The following is a 12,700-nucleotide window of genomic DNA, read 5'->3' as shown; positions in this document are numbered from 1 at the left end:
CAGACAACTACAATGCATTAAAGGTTTCATTCAAAATGGCGCATGTAATCTTACTACCTTTATTCTACTTACTTAGTTTAAATAAGTTTAAGATGAAAACCATATGTAACGAAAGGTAGTAGAATAAGTGTAATATTTGCTCTGTGCTTAACATTAACATTGTCAGCAATCATGCTGAGATGTTGAGTTTCACACAGAAAATATCTTGTATATGCAGCTTCTCTTTTAGCACTTCTCATGTTCTGTGTGGGCTTGGAATCGGTTTCTGTTGAAACCCACTTTCAGAGAAGAGGTTATCAGGAATTTCTAAGAGAAAGAAGAATAGGAAACATGTAGTGTGGCACAAGCCTCATATAATATACACTACTAGAGCGCTGTCCACATTTCTGTGACTAACAACACTCAAGTCTGCACCCTGTGTTACTTCAGCTCCTTCGTGCCTCCAAACACAGCAGAGAAACACTCAGTTCTTCCACTGTCACAAATATCAGCAAGGAGGAACATTAGATCATTCACAGCATTTCCCATTAAGGCCATAGCTGACCTGGGGGTGTTGAGGTATGGCCAGGAGATAATAAGAGCTTCTTGAATCTGTCCTTTAATGGATAGCGAGACCAAGAAGAGTCCCTCTGCAACTCATTACTGCTGCGAGCTCAGCATCTTATTAGAGCTACACCTTAAAGGCATTCATTGGTTTTTTTTTTATGTGTTATTGTTACCATTACTACTACTATTCTGACTTGTCATGAATCAAGAGTCGGTGTTGTTTACACCCTTTTTAGTATTTTTTGGCATGCAGCTCACAGCTAGCAGCCCAGGATGGAAGCTTTGTCCAGCACATAAAAGTGTAAGAAGTTAGCCACAGAGTGCGGCAGCCAGACTGCTCACCATAGTCTCCAGGTTGCTCCCAAGGCAGTACTGGCATGATGTTTGTCTGTGTGTGTAAGGGTGTGTGAGAAGAATTACCAAGAGCTGGCAGACATATAGCACAGCAGGGTCCAAAAGACCAACTGGTAACATGTGAAAGTGCGATGAACACTGGAAAACACTGGATGAGAGTTGCATACTGCGTACTAGTGGCAACCAGACTAAACTGAGCGTGTGGACATAAATAAGAGTTAGAATATGAGTAAAAATATTCATTTCAGTTGGATACAGTGTTTAAAATTAGTATTATTTCACTATTAAATAAAATTGTATCTGTTTTATGTCACACTTGCCATTAAACTTTAAACCCTTCATGAAAGTTTACAAGCTAACAAGGTTGTTAGTAAAAATTTGTTAGCATAAAAAAAAGACTACATCTCATATTACCAGTGCCGTTTTGTGCATGTTATATGTTATTGTAACTTCTTATTCCTTGTATATCAACTAACACTCTCTTAAATTAGAAATGCTAATGTTTTTTATTTTTTATTTTGCTGCAATAAGATTACAACATAACGTCGTCTAAAAACCATTTAGGCTGTTCGGACCTCCCTTTTCTATCATGACACCCCACCACTCAACTGGCCCTCATTCTCTCAAACTGTTTAACCTGCGACAGTTTCGGGATTGTGGGAAAAGTTGTTCATGAAATTCTCCTAAAAACAGAAATAAACATTTATAGTTTTTTTTTTGTTTTTTGTTTTTTTAATCACTTTTTAGATAAATGGGGTGGTCAACATGACATAATGTTGAACAAAGTAGTGTTGTAGGGCTGAGTTTTTAGTGATTAGCTATATTACAAGTGACCTATTTAGTATAGGAGAGGAATTTTTGAATTAGGTTTTCTAACTTTTGGAACAGAACAGAATGCAGAAACTGCACTTTCACTTTGGCTTTCGACAGTTGGACTTTACATTTAAAATATTTCTGATTAAGTTTAGATTTAAAAAAGTCTGATCCTGCCATACAATTGTATATATACCGTATATACAGCTGAGGTCCCAGCAGCTCAGTGTCAAGCAACACACACCTTCTGAATGGGAGGTAACCTCCTGCTCTCCCTGTGAACTGCCTCAAGAGCCTCCATCTGCATAGCTACAATACCTGTGGGTCAGAAGTCGAGGTCAGTTAACATTTGTACACACAGAGCTGGTACACAGAAACACATGTACATACATATGTTCTTACAACCAGAGTGTGTATTTACAGAGTTTAAGGCCATTTAACATGTCAGGAGTTAATCAGCTCAGAGGCCTCTGTTGCTGTTGATCTGAGCTGAGAATACACACATCCAAGGGTTACTCTGTATAAAGCTGAGGGAATTAGAACAGCGACAGACTGTGAATGAACACTATGAGCACTGTACCTGGGATCATGCTGTGCAGGCTCTTGATGTGTTCTTGGGTTACTCCACTCTCTGTGCACACCTTGTCGATGAAGCGTGCGATGAACCTGACCACGGAGTTGGCCACGTCGCTGTTCTCTGAGTCCTCAAACCCACTTTCTGTGTCAAAGCTATCTGCCACACTGCCAGCAATGCTGTAAAACACACATGATGACACAAAGAAAATGAGAAAGGTCAAGCCACCGCGTCCAAGCGGAGATTTGATCTGAGATCTGAGAGCTGTGTGTTGACAGAAATGAACCTGAAGATGCACTGTGATAAAGAGCAGTGAAAGCGACAGTGATTTGTAGCCTGACATGAGCTAAATGTTGATGCATGGATCAATCGTTGGGACTCTATTAGCCAAGAAGAATGTTTCGCATGAGACTGTGATGCAATCTTTCTTCTGGATGCACAAATAGTGAGTGATGAGATCCAAATGTCTTCTGTGAGAAACAAACAAGTCTGGGGTAAAAATGAAAGAAGAAGAGAGAGAACATTTCCACACAAACAAATTCTTGGCAGTAGCATTTCTGATATTTCATTAGAAACATAAACAAGAATAAAATAGTAACATTGTGTCCTTGCAGTTATTTGGGAATATTATGTGAAAATTAGAGCACAATGTTTAAAAAAGCTCTATAATGTACTTAATAAAAATTTAAATATTAGCATATGTTCTTCCGACTGTTTGTATCAAAAGCCTGAAATTTGGAACAGGATTTTTTTTTTTTGGCTCAATGCCTTTTAATTCTAAGAAAAGACATACAGGGGGGATCTTCCCAGATTTATTTCACTCTACAGTTACTCCAGAGCACAGGAAATCACTTTCACTGCTATTTTGTTTGGTTTGGGCGAGTGCAGTGTAGTCCCATTAAAGACACCCTGAGGGTTTTAAACTTCCCAACAGAAGTAAATGAGCCTCACTCTGTTTTGTGCAGTAGCAATTTAAGCCCACAGGATGGATGTGGGCCGGAAATAGATGAGGAGCTGCACTCCATTTGGCTAAATAGGAAGGTATCATGTAGACTGTGAGTTATGCCACGTCCACCCACATATTTTTCATCACCTTATTAAGAGAGGTTTACCTACCCCCAAATCATGAAACCTTACCTGAAGGTTTCCTCCAGACACTGACTGATTGTTCTACCTTACAAATATTGAACAAACCAAAAATATCTAGTACAATCTAGTCTATGTTTGATCTTAGTGGATGGTAAAAACACGTGACAGATGTTAAACAGCAGTTAATTACATGATTCCTCTACTCTGATAGTGAACCACAGTATGCTATCGGTCTCCTGACCTGTTTGTGACGATGCTGTTGCTGCCACTCTCCCAGTCAGCAGCAGGGGCCTGGCGCAGCAGCTTGTTCTTGCTGGTGTCCAGAGGCACGAGCAGGTACACCATGAGGCTGGCGTAGTGGATGGCCTGGCTGAAGACGGTGCTCTCCTCATTCTTCACCAGCTCCTGCTGCTTCTCCTTGCTCAGGCTGGGCCAAGAACGCAGCTGCTCTGCCGCAAGGTCCATGGCCGTCTGCTCCTCATCTCTGCCCACTGGAGGCACGGGGGCTGCATCCTGGAGAGGTCAGAGTCAACGGAGGGAGTTTGACAGAATATTTTTGGGCTTGTGACCCTAAAAATGCAGTGATGATTAGTTTTATTGAATTACAGAGTGGCAAACATTCTTAATTAAAGAAGATTCAGAAAATTGTTAAAAATGTCTATCGCAATTTCCTAAAGCCCAAGATGTCAACTCTTAACAAAGTTTTGTTTTGTCCAAAAACCAAAAATACTCAGTTTGTTGTCACAAAAGAACGGCAGCAATTAAAAAGCTGGAAAAAGGGAATTTTGGCATACTTGCTTGAAATTAAATAACAAAATAATTCAATCGTTCAATCTTTTCAGCTCTAGTGGGGTTAAACAGACTTCATATGAATTCCCACACAATACTTACTCATATTGGTCAATTTTCCTATCTTACCTTTAGCCTGGCAGTGATGCCCCCTTTTTCCGCTGGGGTGTTAAGATAAAGGGCTCGGATCTGGCTCTGGACCTCGCTGTAGAAAGTGGCTTCCCAGAACTGCTGGTTGGTCCAGATGGGATGGTCCTGAATGCAGGTGTAGGCAAATTGGTTCACGCCAGCAGCCAATTTCTGTAAGACAAAACGCGCTTCACAGAGTCAGGACCATGTAAAGAGGTGACATCAAACAGCTGACTATGGTTCTGAGTAGAGGTTAGGATGTTTTTTTTTAAATTTTGCAGGATATCAGACCAATACTCCACGCTCGTTCAGACGCGCCAACCCACCCCTGCTCGCAATGATTATACGGAAAGAACTTACAAATTTTTTCATAAGTTTTAGAGAATGTGAACTGAAAATGAGGCTTAATTAATGCCTGTGAAAGTAAAAGAAAATGCAGGGGTGAACAAGTGGAAAAAAAACATTGTGCTTCGCATCCCTGTTTCTCTGATAGTTTATGTCACCTGACATAATAGAGACAAACCAGACGCTGACTTGTTAAGCTTCAGAATGGCAGTGACGATGTTACTGTTTAGATTTAGATTTAGATTAGAATGGCGATTTTACTGACATTAAAGTGAAACTTGTGCATTGACGACATGAACAGTGTAAATACACTGACAGGCAAAATGAAATTAAAACTTTACACGCATAACCTCGTCAGCCCCAGTGAGTGCAACCCATGTTGCACAGCCAAACTTTCATCAAAACCACTGAACTTTATTTTAAATTCTAGTTAAAGTCCCGAAGTGTCCTAGGATACCAAATATGTATCTGTGTCTGTATAAAATGACGAAGAAAACATCTAGAGTATTACCATTTGATAGAAGAGTGCAGCCATAAAAACCATGAGGTTTTAATATTACACTCAGTGTAAACAATGGAGCTTTCTTGGAGACTTTAATGATATGGTCAGACAGTGTGGAACAAAATGATTTTTACAAACTTAAAGATACTAAGCCTGCTACTTAAGCCCTATACAGTCCACGGTCTCTCTTTTATTAATCAATTTTATTTCTTCCCCTGTTGATGATACTGATAAGTGCTCCTGCCCAGAGTTAACATATCCTCTGCCTTCAACATCTGTGTTTGGTGCTGCATTACCAACTGGATCCTAATACCATTGCAGCCCCTCTCACTTTGGGCAGTCAAAGTTTGTGCAGTTTTATTTCTCCCTGGGTATTTGCATCAAGAGGGGGCTGGGCTATAGTCAATGGCCCTTGAAAAGGAGCTTGCCAAAATGCTGGGGAGAAGTAGGAAAACAAAAAAACAAGTCAGCCATGGGATAAAAAGTGAAATCCATCATTCTCTGAGTCGTAATTTTTATTAAGAGATAACAAGCCCTTAGCAGAGCAGAAGGCCACACCTCTTTCCCTGTGTGTCTGGATGCATTTGGAAACAGCTGTTGTTTTTTCATTAGTGTGGACCGAAGAGTAACGCAAATGCTGCTTGCAAAAAGTTACTATAGGGAATATACAGTGCTCAGCTAAAGGCATTAATGCTGGTCCACACTGCATACAGTAAACACCTCAGAGCAATGCTGGAGAAACAGTATGGCACCACAAATAACATGAGCTGAACCAGAAGCACACTGTGCCAATAAATGACCGGCCACAAAGCGTCATTCCCCAGCCATCCATCTCCCTGCAGAGTCTGAGGGCCACGTGGAAGGCTCAACCCTCTTATTAGATTAGCTTCCAATTTCTTTCCCCTGAGCCTGACACAATACAGTGGTTTCCATTATCACTTCAGAGTTTTGCTTTGAAGGATGAGAACTGGACGGGTTACTGTAATTATAACAGACAGAACCAAAACAGCTCTATTCCCAGTGTAATGGGCCAGGAGCCAAGAGAGAGGAGAGCTGGGGGGACAAGGTGGTGAACATAGAGCTAATGCCCCTACAGCACTGTTAACATGAAGGTCTTACTGTAGTTGTATTTCATACATACATCAACCATTCATCTTTACGATTCTGAAATATTTTGTTTTTCGCATTTACAACAGAACTGATTTACACAGTTACAAATTACTGGTCTAGAACTGGGAAATGTGTGATGATTTTAGTAAAAATGTATCTGATGCAAGGAAGAATGTAGATAAAACAACTGAACCATGCTCTAACGTGTTATTACACAACTGCTGAAGTAGAGTCTCATGCTGTTCTTCTTCTCATATTAGAATAAATACATGAAACCACTTTTTCGGGAAATGTGAGACAGCTGAGTTCAGGAGATTTTTGTGAGTTTTCAAGAAAGAGCCTGGGATATCCTGCTGGTTACAGCAGAGGACAAAACCACCAAATACAAAAGATCTCACTTAATCAATTAATTCTGGGGCAAGGGTGGCCACTTTTTTTTTTTTTTTTTTTTTTTTTTTTAATTTACCAACCTTTGGGTGAATATGCTGCAGAAAACAAAAGTCTATTACACACAAATGTTGACAAGCATTACCAACTAGAATCTGAGTGCTACTTTATTTTGTGATTGATACCAATTTTATTATTTGAGAGTTATAACAAGACTAAGAGTCTACAGCCACGTCGACTGGACCATTGTGGGCTGTGCTTGGACACAGCAATGCTGTGAGCTAAAAATCTGAATCTGATAACACAATATTGTAGTTTTTCAATATCTACATATGGTTAGTGGTCTCTGGTAGGCAATATGTGATCGTGACACATCATTTCTAAATTACCTTAAACATATCTTAGGCAATTTTTCTAAACTATAAATCCACCTCCTCTCCTTCCATCTGAATCACTCTCACTAAACACAGATTTCAACCGAAATGTACAAGTGGTGTGCCAGAGTACAGCCTCACAGTAGATCATAAGGCAACATTAGGATGGCATTAATGGGACATTAGTTAGATTAACGTTTTTTCTTTCTAAAATTGAGATGATTATACTAACTTTGCTATCATCAGATCATACCGCCTTAAATTATGGTAGTTTGGTAGTATGGGAATTAGGTCAGAGAAACGCGGGATAAAATGACAAGGACAAATCTGCTGTGGCAAAAAATGCATTGAAGGGAGGCTATAATGCTACCAAACCTGGCACTGTTCAAACTAACAGACTTGCAGATTGTAGAATACAATCTGGACTGCGTGTACAAAGAGGTCAAATTTTGAGGATGGGACTGAATCAAACATAGTCATAAATAAATAGTGACAAATACTTTGCAGCTCTTTGGATAGTACTGTCATACCTTTCTGTCACAGGAGTTAGATGCATGTCTTTCAGCAGATGTTGTGTGAGTATGTATATGGTTGTGTATGGGGGGGTCTATGTGTGTGCAATTTGTCTATGCTGTCTTTACACAGCTTGGTTATAATTTTTTGACTTGTCAGATATGTGCGGGTCATTTTGACCGAGGTCAGCGCCTCCTAATATGATAATACACTGAGCTTACAGAGACATTCACAAGACAGATGGCCAAAGAGGAGGACAGGGAAGGAGAGAAGAGAGCAGAGGAAAGGCAGGAGGGCGGGAAAGTAGCAAGTGAAAATGAAAGGGAAGGAGGGAGTAAACAACTATTAGATGATCTGGCCATGTGACTAGTGAAGAGGTGGAATGCAGAGATGAGGGATAGAGAAAAGGAAGAAAAACAAGCAGAAAAAACAAAAAAGGGGAGACAGAAAGGAGAAAAAGTTGTGCACAGGTAAGAGGAATGAGGCTATCAGGATTTGGGATCTTGTTTTGAACTTTGGGACATGATACCAAGGTTCAGAGTATGATTGACTGCAGCCTCCAAACATCAGCTGGACTGCCATACGGCATCACACATGTCAAGTGTGTCTCAGAGAATGAGAGATGGTGCATGTTGCCACTGGAGGGAGTGTATATTTGCATGTGGACACTGAGTGAAGACTGCTGTACCTGATATGTCACCAGCCTTGGGGCAGCAACATTATTTACAAGTGTTTTGGGAGAGTCCATAGCATTCCTGAATTGTACATACAAAAACAGTCATTATTTCAGGACAAGTCCTGTGTGGGAATGCATGCCTGACCTGTACACAATCCATCTCCTCGATTTTGCAGTTCTACACGAGTCAATGTATTGCCTGCATTCAATCAAATGTATTTACAGTATTCAGTCACGTAAAACAAACTGAGAAAAACAAGGTGAAAGTCAGACTAATAAACAAACCCATCATGGTATCCATAGTCCATAACTGTGTAAAAACATGATGTACAAGTAACACAAATGTTCCAAAACAGAGTAAACATAGATATGGTAAGTCAAGAGCTGGACATTTCTGAGATACACAAGGGTCACCTAGTACGTCATTTTCGTCATGAGGACATGGCGGATAGCAGTTTGACAGAGTGGGCTGCCAAATCAACCCCATGCATAAACTATGGCTGAAAGAATGCTAACACTCAAGTGTTCTTGTTGTGTAAGTCATCCAAAATTGTGTTTGGGTTTTTCACTACTGGGACAGAGGCATTTACTCTAATGACACATTCAAATGTAAGAAGGAATATTGTGTGGTATAACAACAGATCCAGACATCAATGTCACCTGCTCATCTCCTGATAAACCCACTAGTCGTTAGATAGCGAATACCAGAAGAACTGTCTGCAGATTAGAGAATCCCAGCATAATATAAAACCTCACCTCTAACAAAGGGCCGCTGTACAAAGGTTGTGTAGAGTTTAGATAAACTTTAGCTACACAGGCCAAATGACTCCATCCATGCAGAATCTAGGCCAAAAGATATTTTGCAAATCAGCTCTAATTTCCTTCTATCTTAAATGTTAACAAATGTCTATCAAATACTGTTCCATCAGTGCCTTAGTTGGGCTGAGGGGAAAACAAAGAAATGGGAAAGCAAAACATCTGACCATAGAATATGGGTGAATAGCATAAGCTGTACAGTGTCAACATATGGCTAGCAATAACATTTAACACTGTCTGTCTATCCAGCAGACTCTGGGAGCAGGCGGTTGCAGTGCGAGGGAGCTTCCCATGTTCCCTGACCTGGACACTTAAGGGCCATCGGGACAGTACCATTGTAAGTATGAACACAGTGTGAGCTTGCCAAAGTCTGGCCAAGAATACCAAACAGAAGCTTGGCAAATGTCTGACTCCTAAACTTGAACTAGCACTCTTTAATTTGCAGTGGCTAAACAGAGGAAGACAGTTTTTCACCCAATGCTTGGCATGCAATAGCAGTCAAAAATACCAACAAACAAAAACACATATTTCTTATGAATATTGTCTTATGAAAAATGTACACTATTGATTAAAATGTGTAGAAGATGCTTTAACACTGCAAAGTCAGACTTTAAGGATATCAGAAAGTAATTTATCTTCAAATTCATTCATATTGAAAAGTCTAAAAATGTGCAGGAAATCAAAGGGCCAATACCTCTTCAGTCCCTTAATCAGACTGGTTCAAGATTGATGTCAACATGCAGTTACTGTAAGTGGGTCAGTGCAGCAAATAGAGATTTGAGCAGGTCAATGTTTTAATTCACAGCACAAACAACCTGCTTACTTTCCAAGTGGTATTTACAAGTGACAAAGCCTTCCTTGCACATTGGAGCAATGGCACTGCACCATCATACTTTACTGTAACTACGTCAAACCACTTCCAAACTAGGGCTGTCCTGCTGTATTAGGAGATTTTATACAGTTATGTGAGATTAGGCTTAATTAAGGGTCTCTAATTTTAAGTGTCTTCTTTCATTACAAATAAGGGACCAATGCAGAATAAAAGTAATAAAATTCAAAAATAGTCTTTCCTGGGTCTTTACTGGCAGCACAATCAACACTGTCCTACCAATTTCTTCTGAGATAAAAAAAAACATAAAAACAAAACTAGGTCAAAGCCTAATATATGGCTGCTTCTCTCCTAATGTCTGTACTCGCATATACAGTAATTTAATACAGTTGAATTCTCAAAAAGCTGTTCTCATTTACATGTTTTTATGTTTCTGTTGTGAGACAATAGAACAAGTATGAAATAGTGACCGATACGTGGCCCATTAAGACTACACGTTAACCAGCAGTCATTACAAGTCATTTCTAAGCTGCTGCAATGTCATCTGACAAAATCACCACACACATAAGTTAAAGATAATGCCTGTGCTGTGATTTTGGCTATATTTACTTGTAATGTGATCACGCAGAGAAAAATTTTGAAGCTCGTTCAGGTCTGTGTCAGCTGCAGTGCAGTCAACTGAATGAGACATGTATAGAGGTGTGGCTGATCCCGTGCTCGTGGGGCAGTACTGTCATCTCTATTCTATGGAAAATTACTAAGGTTTGTCCAAAAAAGTCACTAGATTTGTCGCTAGGTACTTTTGTGAAGAAAAGTTGCTGAAGTGGTGTGACAAGTCAGTAAGTCTTGCAACAAAGGTGTTCAGTTGGTAACACTGCCTGTAAACGCCTCCCTGAAGCAATAGAAACTGTTTGAACCATTCATTTTGATAGAGCAACAGCCAATGGGAAAAATCAGTATTCAGTCACGTGGCATTCAGCTGACTAGCGGTGTAACTTTATCATGCATTCAGTCAGTCAGGGACTTATACAGACACATATACATATACACACACACATATACATATACATATAAACATATACATATACATATACACACATATACACACACACACACACACACACACATATATATACACACATATATTCACGTATGTATGTATATATATATATACATATATATACACACATATATATATATGTATATACATATATACATTAAAACCAGTAACTGGTTTTAATGCTGATCAGTGTACTGATCTTTATAAAATTAAGGCATGCCATTAATGTTACTGAACTCAACTTCAACATCTCAACTTCTAAAGCTTCATTTTATTATACTCAAATTTGCAAATGAAAAAAAATTGTTGATCAAACATGTTCAGAAACATGTGTGTGATGGATCAGTCATGAGATTTCAGGATCATGCATGCCTCTCAATTCACACCCATGATGACAGCTGCTGGGATGCTCCATTACCAAGCTTTGTTTTTCCGACATTTCTTCTGCATGATCCTTGTACCACTAAACCAGGGATTACAAGTAATTTTGGCAGATTCCCTCCCGACCTCACTTTACTTTTGACCCTTTGGGTGAGGCAGAGCTCAAGCTCGTCAACAGTTCCAATCATCTTTAAGTAACAGAGAAAAATCTGTTGCATTCTCGAAATATCCTTTCAAGAAGTCATTTATAATCTTCTGACTAAGATAGCAGGAAATCACTCCACTGTGTAATAATTTACGATAAATGGATATTCTTATGAAATATAAATTGCTTTGTAATGGTATATAGTCATTACATGATTTAACAAGCCTACACCAAGCTAAGAAACACTGAAAAAAATTTATCAGTTTTCAGTGCTGGGGGCCCTGAAGAGAAACAAGAAAAACACCACATGAGGCTTATCTAAAAGAGTTGCATCAGCCGAGGGCATGTGAACTGGATGAGTCATGTGGTGGTGGAAAGCAGGCCAGGTCCCAGTCCAGCCCATCAGGATATGGCACTGGTACCCAACAAAAAGTCAATGTGGACAGTTGTGTCTGTCCCCATAGCAACGAGCAAGCTGTGGGGACATAGTTGAGGAGAGCTCGGCAGCTACCCTCTGTTGATAATGTGGTTTGGAAACCAAACACCGTGGCTGGTCCTCTACACTTCCCTATGGAGGTATTAACATGCTGCTCCGTGTATGTAAATGCTCCCGGATCAGCAAAGGTCAAAGGTTGAGAAAGCCGTCCTCCCTCTGGCTATTCCCTGCCTGCAACCTTCTCTATAGTACAGTGTTAACTTAAGCCCAGTTGCAGGTTACAAAAATCTGAACACAATATATTGGCTAATATTCCTTTTTTGACATGAACACATAACACCCGAAAACAGTTTTTATAAGGATCCCTTCAATTCATAAAATTGTAAGTTCTCTTTGCAGGACAAACCACAGTATGTAACGGAGACACAGTATCTAAATGGCTTCAGTTACATCTTAAATTTCAGCCGTCATGTACCCCAATATCAAAATAACTGCAATAAGGTAATACTACTCAATATACCGGCCTGCCTAATGTATTGTATGAGTCTAGAAGGAAAAAATTCTGCGATCATCCACTTAAATTGTCTTCCAGGCATTTTGGTGTAGCTTAGCTTGCCAGGTCATTCCTTCTTTTTAAGAATGTACCAAATAGTTGATTTGGCCACTCCCAAAGTTTCTGCCATCTGTCTGATTTGATTTGTTTTTTCAGCCCCTAATGACGGCCTCCCTCATTTGGATCGGCACCACATTAGACCACATATTGAGAGTTCCCATTGAACAGCTATCAAATGCAAATTTAACACCGGGAGTCAACTCCAGACCTCTCATCTGA

General features: G+C 39.8%; 1 protein-coding gene across 2 annotated transcripts in view; it reads right to left on the bottom strand.

The window, feature by feature from the left end:
- The window catches only part of sbf2 (SET binding factor 2), a 95,936-nt gene that overhangs the window by 25,574 nt on the left and 57,662 nt on the right, over positions 1 to 12,700 (bottom strand). For both annotated transcript variants that reach the window (XM_040123954.1, XM_040123963.1), the window contains exons 18-21: positions 4,295 to 4,465; positions 3,618 to 3,889; positions 2,294 to 2,466; positions 1,958 to 2,031 (exon numbers count right to left, since the gene is read on the bottom strand). In XM_040123954.1, coding sequence (XP_039979888.1) covers positions 1,958 to 2,031; positions 2,294 to 2,466; positions 3,618 to 3,889; positions 4,295 to 4,465 — 690 coding nt within the window. The remainder of the gene's footprint in view (positions 1 to 1,957; positions 2,032 to 2,293; positions 2,467 to 3,617; positions 3,890 to 4,294; positions 4,466 to 12,700) is intronic.

Source organism: Xiphias gladius, chromosome 1 (genome assembly GCF_016859285.1).
Source record: "Xiphias gladius isolate SHS-SW01 ecotype Sanya breed wild chromosome 1, ASM1685928v1, whole genome shotgun sequence".
In the NCBI taxonomy this organism is placed as follows: domain Eukaryota; kingdom Metazoa; phylum Chordata; class Actinopteri; order Istiophoriformes; family Xiphiidae; genus Xiphias; species Xiphias gladius.
Note: the sequence above shows the minus strand (reverse complement) of the source record. Positions and strands in the feature narration are given on the sequence as shown.